At 42.2% G+C, this 12,980-nt stretch overlaps 1 protein-coding gene across 11 annotated transcripts in view; it reads left to right on the top strand.

The window, feature by feature from the left end:
* The window catches only part of CASK (calcium/calmodulin dependent serine protein kinase), a 195,991-nt gene extending 191,263 nt beyond the window's left edge, over positions 1 to 4,728 (top strand). For all 11 annotated transcript variants that reach the window (XM_052674191.1, XM_052674196.1, XM_052674193.1 and 8 more), the window contains one exon: positions 3,298 to 4,728. In XM_052674191.1, coding sequence (XP_052530151.1) covers positions 3,298 to 3,474 — 177 coding nt within the window. In that variant the 3' untranslated portion in view covers positions 3,475 to 4,728. The remainder of the gene's footprint in view (positions 1 to 3,297) is intronic.
* The last annotated feature ends 8,252 nt before the right edge of the window (positions 4,729 to 12,980 follow it).

Here is a 12,980-nt window from a genome sequence, read left to right as displayed (position 1 = left end):
CTAAGAAGTGTGTCTTTTTTTTAAGTTCTTGTGACTGAAGTCACTGTGCACACAGAGATCCTCAGGCATATGAACTGCTGGACTGGGGCCACATTTAGATGGCATCCTAATTTATGAATCAGTTAAACTTAAGGAAAGGGAGGGGGGCAGGAAATGGTAGTAGCAAGAGACTTTACCAAAATATAGCGTCCTGTTTTCCAAGATTTTCTCTGCTGCATGAAGAGAGAGATGCAAGTTCTGTCTGCACATTAACAGCCTGTGTGGCAGCAAACAAGATTTCTGAGTGTGTTTTGTATTTCTCATTCATTCTTACTTTTAAAAAGTTTCATGTGCATATTGAGTATCCCTTTCTGCTTATCCTCTTATCCTGCTTTGTTTATTTTACATACGCCTTTTGAGAACACTTCTGTAAATGACTGTCCTTTTTTCCCCTTATGCTTTCTTGAATTTCATCTTTGCTTTTTTTTTCATTTTCCTGCACTCGTACTAATTGTACATAGCTGCCAAAATGGTGCAGAAAATTGCCTGTAAGTACCAGCTAGGGGCTGAGAAGGTAGTTCCGGTTATTTTAGTAGTTTTAGAATGTAGATTTGCTCGTTCACGTTCAACATTACTTTTTGCTATTGGGATAAAAATTTAATACAATAAAGGCTTTAGATACCTGTGCTGTAATAGCTGTAGTATGAATTATTTGCTAAGAAGAATCAAGAAGATAAAGTTTCTACTATTAGAGCTGTACATCTGAACATCATGATAAAAGTCAAAGCAAAGACCTGCTCTTAAAGGTAATTATCTTGAGATGCTTTAGCCTACTACAGGACGCATAAAATACTTCAGTAATCAAGGATCACACAATAGGAATTAATTAGGAAGCAAAATATTATGCTTAATTACTGAAAGTGGGATTACGTTATAAGCAATTCTTCAAAGCACAAGACCTATTTGAATTATATAGGAAATCTCAGAGTGTACCCACCTATTTCATCACAAAGAAGAATCAAATGATGTCATTAGTTTGGTAAAAGAGAAAGAGCAGAGAGCATATCACAGAACAGCTGAGTAGTTCCTCCCTCCTCTAGTTGTTTTCTATCTTCCTGTTCAGCAGCAAAGAGGAATTATTAACAGGCTTCAGTCTTTTTATTCAGATATTCTTATTCATTGAGCAATGTGTAACTTCTTTCCAATAGCTAAAATATAATTTTTTCTGAAGAAAATTTTCTCAATTTCTATTGAAATTGAGGAATTTTCATCTCTTTGAACAAGATTAGCAAATTCTTTGTAAGTTGTTCACAGCTTTACGAGGAAATACAGGTAATTTGTTAACCTGTGCTTTGACTCATAAAATGGCAACTATTGTCCTCTTTAGTTCTAAGGGAAAAAAAAAACACAACAACCCTCAAAGAGAGAGGAGGCTGAAAACATCACTGGCAGCCATTACACATGTGCAAGGGATGTCATGGATGACAGTCATGTTTCACTCCTTTCTGTCCCTGGTTTGCTGGAGATTCAAATAGGATTATGAAAGCAGACTGAAGACTAATAATAGGGAAGAAAAATCTCTTGCAGATAATGAACACCCTCCAACTGGTCCCTTATATCATACGGGAGAACTGACAGTAGAAGAAGAGGCAGACATTCTGCTTCCTTCTGTGAAATTAATGAAGTTGTAGCCACTTGTTCGTCTGTCTTCACCTATGTAAACATTTTGGTAAATACCTTGGCACTACTGAGAGCACAGCGATTATTCTTCTTGAGAATATTCTAGGATTTTCACTGTCAAGACTTAATTAAGAAATGTTAAGGAAATTGACAAGAACAGCACGCTGCTTTTTTCTACAGAAGTGCCAAGCTTTGCTATAGGTGCATGATGCTCCATAAAAGGAGCATGCCCTATATAGAAGTGTGTGGGAGAAATATTTGGCTGACCTTGAATGAGGTCTTAAGTGATTATCAGATGGAGGCCACATTCACACCCCAACTGGGGCTGCAGCTTCAGAAAGAAGCAGAACTGTAACTTGGCTCAGAAGACATCCTCCGGAAGCGGTTGGTTTCATGGTGTCGGGGAAGGAGAACTGTCTCAACACAGGTTATTCCCAGAGGATCTGAAAGCCTCCATTTCACAGCAAAATGTTGCTATAGCTACAAATGCTTGGGAAGTTTCAACAAAACACACACACAAAAAAAGCAAGGTGTGGAAGGGGTATCTCATATTAGGTGGATACAATTCCATTCCCAAAATAATTTCTTGTGAAGCCAGCTATAGACACTGTTTCTATACTTCTTATAGCCAAGAACTGTTTCAACAGGCTGTTCAACTGGCTGTATCCCAGTTGACTGAGCAAGTAGGGTGACAATATAGGATGACTAGTACAGCAGGAGTCTGTGCTGTTCATACAGGGCTTAATTCTGTTTTTGACTCCAAACGTGGCAAGGTAAGGAATTCATGTGGCCATTTCAAAGTTCCTAAAAGCAGGAAATTATTCTTTTAATTTAGTAGGGAATTTGCAGGAAGGGAATTCAGGTGTATAACACAATCACTGCAGGACCCTAGAGAAAAGCCTTCTGCATTCTCTCAGAAAAGCAGGCCCAGCTAGCAAGCCCACTATGATAGCACTGCTAGCTACAGAGAATTAGGCATTGCACGTACCAAACTGGCAGGAGCTAATCCCTTATGAAATGGACACAAAACCAGGGGAAGTACTGACCCTGAGGTGACTGACCCTTCTCAAGTGTGAACTGTGGGATTGGGTCTTCAGTACAACATGCTGAGAGATGCCAGATGTGATATAGGAAATACTGAAATAGGAACATGGAGTGAGAACTTCCCCATCCGCAAATGGTGGTTGAAGAAAGTAAACCCAGAAGACTGATGTTGAACAGTGAATTGTTACCAAAACTGGGAATGGCTGATACTTGACAAAATACCCTGTCCTGTTTCTTGTGCTCTTACCTGGACATAGGCCACGTGGCTTGAATGTGTGCACTTTGTTTGTTTAACTCACGTATGGTCTCTTTAGCTCCATATTGTGCTGCTTCTATTAGCTTTCATCCTTGCCTTTTTAGTTCTAGACTTGTCTTTTGTCTCAAGTAACGTCAATAAATGACTTGTGTTTGAATGTCAGCTTCAAGACAGAAATTGTGTAATTTCTTACTTGTAATTTCCAGAGAATTAGGCAGGGTCTCTAGAGCACTTATGCTTTTTTGGCTTTCTTTGTAAGCAACAGCTAGAAAACTGTCATAAAGTAGAGGAAACGATCCAACTTACCTCTCCCATTTCCTTTTCTCATCATTGACTAGGATGAATCTCTTCAGCGCCTGCAAAAGGAGTCTGAAATCTTACAGAGAACATATGCACACTACTTTGACCTAACAATTATCAACAATGAAATTGATGAAACAATCAGGCACCTGGAGGAAGCCATTGAGCTCGTTTGTACAGCGTCGCAGTGGGTGCCGGTCTCCTGGGTCTATTAGGCCACTCGTGAGATCATTGGAAAAGCCTGGCGTTACTGGGAACCACCTCATACATGGAAAACCTCTTCGTTATTGACCTTGTGTCAGCAGGTCTTGGCCCCTAGAGACTACCTAGATGTAGTGTGACCTAAATTTATAATTATTGTCATGTCCTAATAGATAGGAGGAGGGGAAAAAAAAAATTAAACGCTAATTTAAAGAGACAGTATCTTTTTTTTTAATCATTTCTCCTAAACTTTAATAAAGTGTATCTTTAAATGTATGTATTATTCAGTCCTTTGGAATGTTATATTTTTGGAAATCATAGCTTTTTATTTCAAGGGCCCCTAAAAACTGCACAAAATAGATGCTGCTTTCTATAATCTATTTTAATAGTAATAATAATATGATTCTGTTACCTTAACTTGGGGGTGGAACACTACATTCTTTTTAGAGTCTGATCTTATGGATCGGAATACTTTCCTTTATTTATTTGAAATAATTAGTCTAGTGGTTACGAAACAAATTCATAAATTTTAAAGGCCTTTCTTCGCTTTTTTTTTTTTTTTCTTTTTTTTAGGGTAGCATTTTTAAGTACTTTTGTGTAACATCCAGCTAATGTGATACTGTCTCTTTGAAGAACTCTGTAAAACTTCTTTTAGAAATTTGAAATTGGGTCTTGACTCTTAATGCATGTGGACAGTCGCAAGCGTTCATGCCGTTGGTGTATCTGTGTTGAAAAAAAAAACTGTAATCTACAGCAAAGTACATTCCGTTCATGGGAAAATGTACCCAAGGGAATAAAGTGAAATATTATTCTGACTAAGTTGTAAACCTATGCACATCCCTTGCATTTTGGGCAACTTTATAAAAAAAAAAAGAAAAAAAAAAGAAAACTGATTTTTATTAATAATAATCATGTAGTGAAATGTGTTTGTAATTTTGTCTCAATTTAATTTGTTGTAAGGTGGGAGGGGGCAATTACTGGTTTCACCATTTCAGATCTGTGTTGTCTGAGAGTATTAACGTTTTAATTAAGTTTAAGCAGAGAAATGCTGATTTTTAATATGTATGTAATTGTTTAAAAATGCACACATTTTAAAAGAAAATACTGTGCAATGAAGAAACCAGTTTAGGCATTGCGATAAACTTGACTATTCCAAAAGACTCATCTAAAACAGCCCTGTAAATTCCTTCAAAATGGTAATTGACGCTACAGTCTGACCAAGTTTTTTTATTTTAAATATACTTCCTTTTATGTGTTCAACAACCAAATGCTTTTGGGTCCTTCATTTCATCGCAGGGAGTTCCAAGAACAAATCAGTGCCTCTTGTAGCGAGAAAAGGTTTCTTGAAGCCTGTTCAGTGAAGGTCCTGGCAAAGGAGCACTGGGGCTCTGCTTAGCCTTTCCCAGCACAGCTTAGAATCAGAGCAGAGCCAAGGAAAAAAAAAGTAATTAAATGTGCTGAGGTTATGTTTTGTTTCCCTTCTTCATGCCCTCACCAGCCCAGATGGTTTACGTTTTTCCTGAAAATGCTTAACAGAAGCAAGCATTTCAGCTTCTTTCTAGGTGTCAGAAACGTTCCTTACCATGGTTTGTGTTAAAAGCTCTGTTGGCTGTGCTGTTTTACAGTATGAAGTTCAGCATTTATGTTAAAATTACACAGTGTTCTCAAAGGATTTGTCCTTAAGTTGAACTATGAGCTGTATTTATCCATAGGCTGTTTCAGTTGTGTGGGACCACATTTCCTGCAATCAGAATTTTTCTGTCATCAGAAAATTTTCTCACTTTATCATCAGGGCAATAATCATCAAGTGCAAAAGCTGCTCGTTTTTTTCTGCCTATTGCTGCAGGTCAGGTGGCCAAATCTATTCTTCTTGTAAAGCTCCAGCCAAAACCAGGCAGCATGTTTCCTTTGTGCAGCCCTCACAGCACAGCTGGCAGCGTGCAAGACAGCAGGGAGCTCCATCCATAGCTTTACTCTGAGGCAGAGCTCATTTATGCCATGACTGGAGCCCTAGTCCCAAAACGAGTACCGTAACCACATCCCTTGAGTGTACAGCGTGTGGAGGACTGGAAGCAAAACGATGAGAAATGGTCTCTGTAGGCCAGGCATAAGGAAGCCAGACAACAAGAGGGAACCAATCAGACTGATAGCAGCTGCTCACCTGTTCTGAATTTAGCCCCTCTAAAAGGTACAAGCTGTGTACAGTGTTGAGCATAAAAAATAATTTTTCAAGTAGTCTTGTGTCATTTTAGTTCTGGATGCATCCTAGGAGGTGTTCTTGTAAGTCAACTGTTGCAGTGCTAGCACTGCCCGCTAACTCAGCTCATCCAGGTGATGGCAACCACTTCTTATCCCAGTGAAGTACAAAGACGAGAAGACCTACTGAAAGCTGTGCGGTGGAGAAATACAAACTTACCTGGTAAGCACTGGTATTTGACTTCAGTGACACATTCTTCGTCTCAACTGTTTATGACACTAAACAAGTAAGGTAAATGTGATAATTGGGATTCAGCTCACCATAAATGTTTTGACTGCAAACTTTTGGCTCTGTTCATGTGAATTTCTTGAAGATTCTGTATATCCAGTCTGTAAGAAAAGAAAACTCATAAAGCCCCTGAGGGTGCTTCTGCCTTACGTAGATGACATGAGTAGTGATTGAATAGAATTAGTATACTTTTCTTCTCCTAAGTGGAGCTACTATTCAATTAATATTACACTGTAAAAAGACTACCTTGGAAATCTTTGTGTCTTCAATTCCCACTGTATAGCCTTTTAACAAGAGACAAAGACTAGAATCACAGAATCACAGAATGGCCAGGGTTGGAAGGGACCTCAAGGATCATGAATCTCCAACCCCCTGCCACAGGCAGGGCCACCAACCTCCCCATTCAATACCAGACCAGGCTGCCCAGGGCCCCATCCAACCTGGCCTTGAACACCTCCAGGGACGGGGCATCCACAACCTCTCTGGGCAGCCTGTGCCAGCACCTCACCACTCTCAGAGCAAAGAACTTCTCCCTGACATCCAACATAAATCTTCCCTCCTTCAACTTAAAACCATTTCCCCTTGTCCTGCCATTATCTACCCTTGTAAAGAGTTGATTCCCCTCCTGTCTGTAGGCTCCCTTTAGGTACTGGAAGGCTGCAGTGAGGTCACCCTGCAGCCTTCTCTTCTCCAAGCTGAACAAGCCCAGCTCCCTCAGCCTGTCTTTGTAGGGATGTGCTCCAGCTCTCTGATCATCTTTGTGGCTTTCCTCTGGACCCTCTCTAACCAGTTCCTTGTCTTTCCTGTACTGGGGGCCCCAGACCTGGACACAGTAAGGCACATCAGATAGCATTGCTGCTTCACCAGAGACTGTTTTCCTTGTAGGAACATTAGACAGCAAGAGATTCACTTAGGATGCACGCAGGCAGCCCAGCCATACAGCCCCTGAGCTCCTCCTCACCCGTTTGTGTATACTGGATTAACAAAACATGCAACAAAAACAACAGCTCTGTCAAAAATATTTACATTGTCCATTAAGCAAAAGAAGATAAATTCCACTGTGTTGTTTTCTGTTGAAAATTTCCAAAATTTCTTCTTTTCATTTGACATTAGAAAAAAAGATGCATACACGTGAGCACTATAATGCACAAAAAACATATTTGTCTCAAAAGCTCACAAGTAAGCTAGTCATGATGACTGTCCTGGAGTATTTTTCACTTATCAAAACAAGTGTTTCAGTAAAGCCATTATGGTATTTGCCTGAATGTTGCAAGAGGAAAAGGAGAGAGATCCCAGGAAAACGCCTTGTTTTTTTGGAGTAGCTTGAACAACTACTTCTGCCCACATCTGCCTCCAAATGGTTTCATTGCTGGAGTCAGAGGGTTCTCCTCTGCCCATGTTATCAGCATATGATGTGTGATTCTAAATCTGCAAGACCAGAGGCAGAGTGGAGAAAGCTTTTGATTTCTTCTGTGTGTTACTCAGCTCGGTGTTTTTTCCCTGTCTGTAATTTAGAGTGCTCCACCACTGGGATATTTATCCATCAAAGGCAATGGAGGGACTCCCAGGCATTCCAAGAAGCTTTGAATTTCATTCCAGTTTTCCAGGTTTTCATCATTCAAACAATTAGTTTAGAAAAGGGAAATCACTGAGGGTGATCCAGACAGCATCAGAGTCTGTCTACCTAGAGTTACACAAACTCTACTCTTGGTTGCGTATGGAACCAGAAATGTAGAAAGGCTCTTGTTGCTGCTCAGAATGGACTAAATAGGGCTAAACCCAATGGGCTCAGGCATCAGAGCTCAGTGACTGGTGTCTGCTGTCTCCTGAAGGAAGGCCTGGCCTTCTCCAGGGCGGACAAATCTCAGTAGCTGCTGCACAGGGAAGTTTGCATTCTATGGGGAATGCTTTGGAGAAATCCATGAATCTGAGCACAGAGTCCCCTTGAGACCCTGGTGGTTTTCATTGGTTGATTTTGCCGTAAACACCAGCCTGTTGAAACTTTATATTTAAATCTTAAGTTTATTGCTTAAAATATATGTTGCATTTGTAAAGCTTCGTATGCTTTAGCATAAAATCATGTGAAGTCACACACGATTAATGGTTTTACTGCTGTAAGACTTTACGAATGTAACATGACCTGACATTGTTTTGGAAATGTATCTAGTCTAGAGCATTTGGCCAATACAATTTGTTTTGAAGGCCAGCCTGAGAAATCTCCATCCCCCTCTCTGAGCATAACTGTTGAATTCTGCTTGCTCTAGCGGTACCATGACCACCAGTACAATATGTCTGTATTGCAGTATTGTAATAGGAATATATGATAAATTTATCTTTCAGTAGTTTAATTTTCTATATGCTTTTATATTTTTATAATTATACAACACGATGCAGGATGATGCCCCTCCTTGACTGCCAGAGCTTCCCTCAGCCTCTCCATCCGCCTCCCCAGTATTCCTGTGCCTGCGAGTATGGAGAAGCTTTGCCTGCCCACGGTCCATATCCTTTCAGCTACAGGCATGTTCTGCAGAGTTCCCAGTACCTATCCAGATCAAGCACGTGGAGCAAGCAATTGGCAGATCATAGAATGGTTTGGACTGGAAAGGACTTCAAAGCCCACCCAGCCCCAACCGCTGCCATGGGCAGGGCTGCCCCCCACCAGCTCAGCTGCCCAGGGCCCCATCCAACCTGGCCTTGAGTGCCTCCAGCAATGGGGCACCACAGCTTCTCTGGGCAGCTGTGCCAGCACCTCACTGCCCTCTGGGGAAAGAATTTCCCCTTAGCAGCTAACCCAAATCTCCCCTCTTTTTGTTAAAACCATTCCCCCTTGTCCTATCACTGTCAGACTGTATAAGAAGTCGGTCTCCCTGCTGCTTATAAGCTCCTTTTAAGGACCAGAAGGCAGAACTGAGGTCTCCCCAGATCCTTCTCCAGGCTGTACAACTTCAGCTCCCTCAGCTTTTCTTCGTAGAAGTGCTCCAGCCCTCTGATCATCTTCATGGCCTCCTCTGGACTTGCTCCAACAGCTCTAAGTCTTCCTTACGCTGGGGGCATTAGATCGGGATGCAGTACTACAGGTGAGCCTCATGAGAGCAGAGCAGAAGTGGACAATCTCTGCCCTCTTCCTACTGGCCACCCCTCCTTTGATGCAGCCCAGGATGCAGCTGGACTTCTGTTATCTCACCTCCTGTACCTCACTGCCTGGCTTCCACGGTCCCTCAAGCTACCCAGCTCCTGCAGTGAGCACCCAGGAGGGGCATTAGGCATTAGGTTGTGAGAAGCAGCAGTTCCTGGCCAGTGTCACACAGCTGTGCAGTGCCTGCACTAACCCAGGAGATGCGTGAACAACAGCCCTCCTGAGACCTTTGCTGCCTCTGGGCTGCAGGACAGGTCAGGGCTGTGTCAGGATGAACAACCCAGGAGACCCCACACAACCACTGCTTCATGTCGTGGTCTCACACAACCACAGTGCAGCGTGCTGGGGAAGGAATGCCCTTCTAATTTTTATTAGACTCTGTATGGCTTAAAAGCTTGACCTCATTCCTACTGAAGCCAGATATCCCCCATAGTCATTTTCATAGTACACAGTCAGATCTTAGCAGTGGCTGGATGCTCATTTCTTACTTATCCTTTCAATTAGGGCAGCCGAGTGCTTTAACCAACTCAGAGACTGCTCATGTCCTGGTGCCAGGAAACTGTGGGACGAGGTAGAAAAGCTGCAGAAATGTAATCTTCTAAATGACCTGTCTGCAGTAAATAGAACTAATGATAGAAGTCCTTTTACGGTGTCTTTAACTATAGTGTGGGGCCTGTTTACAGAAACACTGAAGTGTTTCTTATATGCAACTGTATATTTATTTGGGTGCCACAGAGGAAAGAACAGCTCTTTCTGCACCTCTACACCAGGCCCACGGGGGCATGAGTAAGTCACTCGATGCAAATCAGAAATTCATCTTCAAGCACAGCCCCATTGCAGCAGGCTAACACAGGTGCCAGCAAAAGCAGCTTGAAAGAGGAGCAAACAATTGCAGGAGGGGAAGAGATGGTTTGTGGGGTGCAGAAGAAAGACAGCTTAAGCTGGTCTCAGTCACAGGTCAACTCAACCCTCCCTGTCCTGCTCTTAGAAACTGAATGAGTGCTAAATGAAATTCTCTCTTAATCCAAAAACCAAATGAGTGGAGTGTCCACACAAACTGAAGTGTGGGATGAGGAAGTACAGTAAAATGAAGTTTTTAGGTTGGGATTCTTTGTGGAGAATATACGCTTTATGCTTTATATTAAGGCTTTAAATCAATCTTTAAAAAAGAGAGAAATGAAGAGGGAAGCATAATAAAAATCAAAGGATGTGGTGAAGGTCAAAGTGAGAAAAACTGTAGAAGTAATGAACTTTTCGCATTCAAGACTAACCACAGAGTACAAGATCAGACAGGCTAACCACAGGGTCAACAAAATCAGGCTTTGGTTAAGATCTAGTGTGTTGAGAAGTGTCTGGTATTTGCCATATTTGTACTCATTTTATTTTAGAGATTGCAGTTTAGAAGACCCGTTTTGTTCCAAAAGAAGGACCACTGAGGCAGGTCTTGTGTATGGTGAGGTTCTCACTCACAGGTGATTCTTCACAATGAAAATCTAAAACTTACACAAGGCTTTGTCCAATAGTTGGCTGCTCCATGGTGTCCATTGATACGGTTTATTTTACACCTGACCTTTACATATTGAGATTATTTTGTTATGCTTAAACACTACCAACATGCTTTTCTTTAAAATACTACTTGTGATGCTTTTTTTTCTTTTTTTCTTAATTCACTGCCTTTGTTCCATGGGTGATCTTTTCTATAAAGCTCTTTTAAAACTCTTCTGGAGGTTTTGGCATTTACACTCACTAGATCTCAGTTCGTCAAACTCCATGGGTCTCTATCAGATTTGGGCAGCAGGCAAGAAGAGAGGAGGGATTTATATTATTAGTGTTAGAGTAACAAACTCATATCTTGACTCTAATAAAGTGGGTATTTAAAAAGCTGTGTTTGATGTGACTGAAAGTGTTTTTTTTCTTAGACAAGCCAGCCCTGTGCTATGAAGTTCTCACTAGGGCAGCAGTGACCATGGCAGGCTACTTTCTTGCAAGGCTTCATATACGGCAGTGGAGGAACAGCAGTTTTCTGCTGTTTAAAGCCACTTTATCTCAACTGATTTGGCTCCTCTTGAATTTGTGGTCACAACAATTATGAAGGAAAAACACCAATTTCAAGATCTAGTAGTTTTAAAAGCTAATAGCAAGATGTCATCAAGCCAAGAATTAACTGAATATTTAACATCCACTTCAAAACTGGCAGTGAGGCTCCAGCATCAGCTGGAGGGCATTTTCTGCCATTCTAGCAATAGTTAGCATTACAGTGACTTTACAGTTATGTTCTTGCCCTGGACTTCACATCTCTTGCCAAAGCAGAAAGACATGGTAAGACTCCATGAGATAAGCAGAATAGCAAATACAACATTCTGAATAACCTTCCATCAAGAAATAGGAAGGACAAAGTATTCATTCAAAAGGCAGATCCCTTATTCATCTTGTTTTCTAATTGAGAATTTGAAAATAACTTAAAATCAGTTATGGGTTGGTATCTACCCGTACAACCAGAGAAACCAACTCTTTGCTATGACCTCAGAAACAAGGCTCATGGCACAGTGAACCTGGCACTTGGAGTCCAACTCAAGCTTTCATGATGCTGGAAGTCCTCTCAGGATTTGAGTGGAAACACTTTGCTGTCCTACCTGTGAAGCTTCTGCTCCAGGCAAGGCAGACCAAAGGCAATGCTCAAGCTGAGCACAGAGAGCTATGGGGATGGAGCAAGATGAAGCAGAGGGAAGGAAGGGGAAGTGTCATGCACAGATTCACAGGCTTCTGTTGGTGGAGCCAAGGGCTCACTTGCCACCTACTCCATACTGCTAGCAATGCACACTGCTGATCTCTCAAGGGCTCTGAGACACAAGCAGGATTTCAGAGCTGGAGGGAGCAAGAGCTGCTTCAATTACTACAGGGAAGCTGGAAGCCAGTATGTGTAGCATGCACTTTCTTGGCAGCTGTAGTTGAATTGCAGACCCACAGGGAGATGCTTCCTGGGGCAAGCACTCCAGGATATACATCTAAATTATTCATGCCTAAATTCACTGGCCTAGAACAGTACAGCTCCAGACCTAGTGTCTCCCACAGTGTTCTCCTGGAGAAGCTGGCAACCCATGACTTGGACAAGTACATTCTTTGCTGGGTAAAGAACAAGCTGGATGGCCAGACCCAGAAAGTAGCGCTGAATGCAGTTAAATCCAGCTGGCAACTGGTTATGTGTGGCGTTTTCCAAGGGTTGATGTTGGGACCTGTCCTGTTCAATATCTTTAATGATGACCTGCAAGAGGTGCACCCTCAGTAAGTTTGCAGATGGCACCAAGCTGGGAGAAAGTGTCAATCTGCCTGGGGGAAGGAAGGTCCTACAGAGGGACCTGGACAGGCTGGATAGATGGGCTGAAGCCAATGGGATGAAATTCAACAAGTCCAAGTGCTGAGTCCTGCACTTTGACCACAACAACCCCAGGCGTTGCTACAGACCTGGGGCTGAGTGAGTGCAAGACTGTGTGGAGTAAAAAGATCTGGAGGTGTTGGTTGACTCTCAGCTGAACGTGAGCCAAGAAGGCCAACAGCATCCTGTCTTGTATTAGAAATAGTATGGCCAGCAGGAGCACCGAGATGATCACCCCTGTATTCAGCTCTGGTGATGCCACACTTTGAGTGCTGTGTTCAGTTCTGGGCTCCTCAGTACAAGGAAGACATGGAGGCCCTGATGCATGTCCAGAGTCTGAAGAGCAACAAAGGTAGTGAGGCATCTATAGCACAGGTCTTATATCTATAGCAGCTGAGGGAGCTGGGATTGTTCAGTCTGGAGAAGAGGAGGCTCAGGGGAGACCTTATCATTCTCTACAACCACCTGAAGGGAGGCTGTGGCAAGGTGAGGGTCAGCCTCTTCTTCCAGGTATCAGAAATAGGAT

The sequence above is a fragment of the Tympanuchus pallidicinctus genome, unplaced genomic scaffold, assembly GCF_026119805.1.
Source record: "Tympanuchus pallidicinctus isolate F22 unplaced genomic scaffold, pur_lepc_1.0 scaffold14, whole genome shotgun sequence".
Classification (NCBI taxonomy): Eukaryota; Metazoa; Chordata; class Aves; order Galliformes; family Phasianidae; genus Tympanuchus; species Tympanuchus pallidicinctus.
The sequence above is the reverse complement of the archived record's forward strand: the minus strand, read 5'-3'. Positions and strand labels throughout refer to the sequence as shown.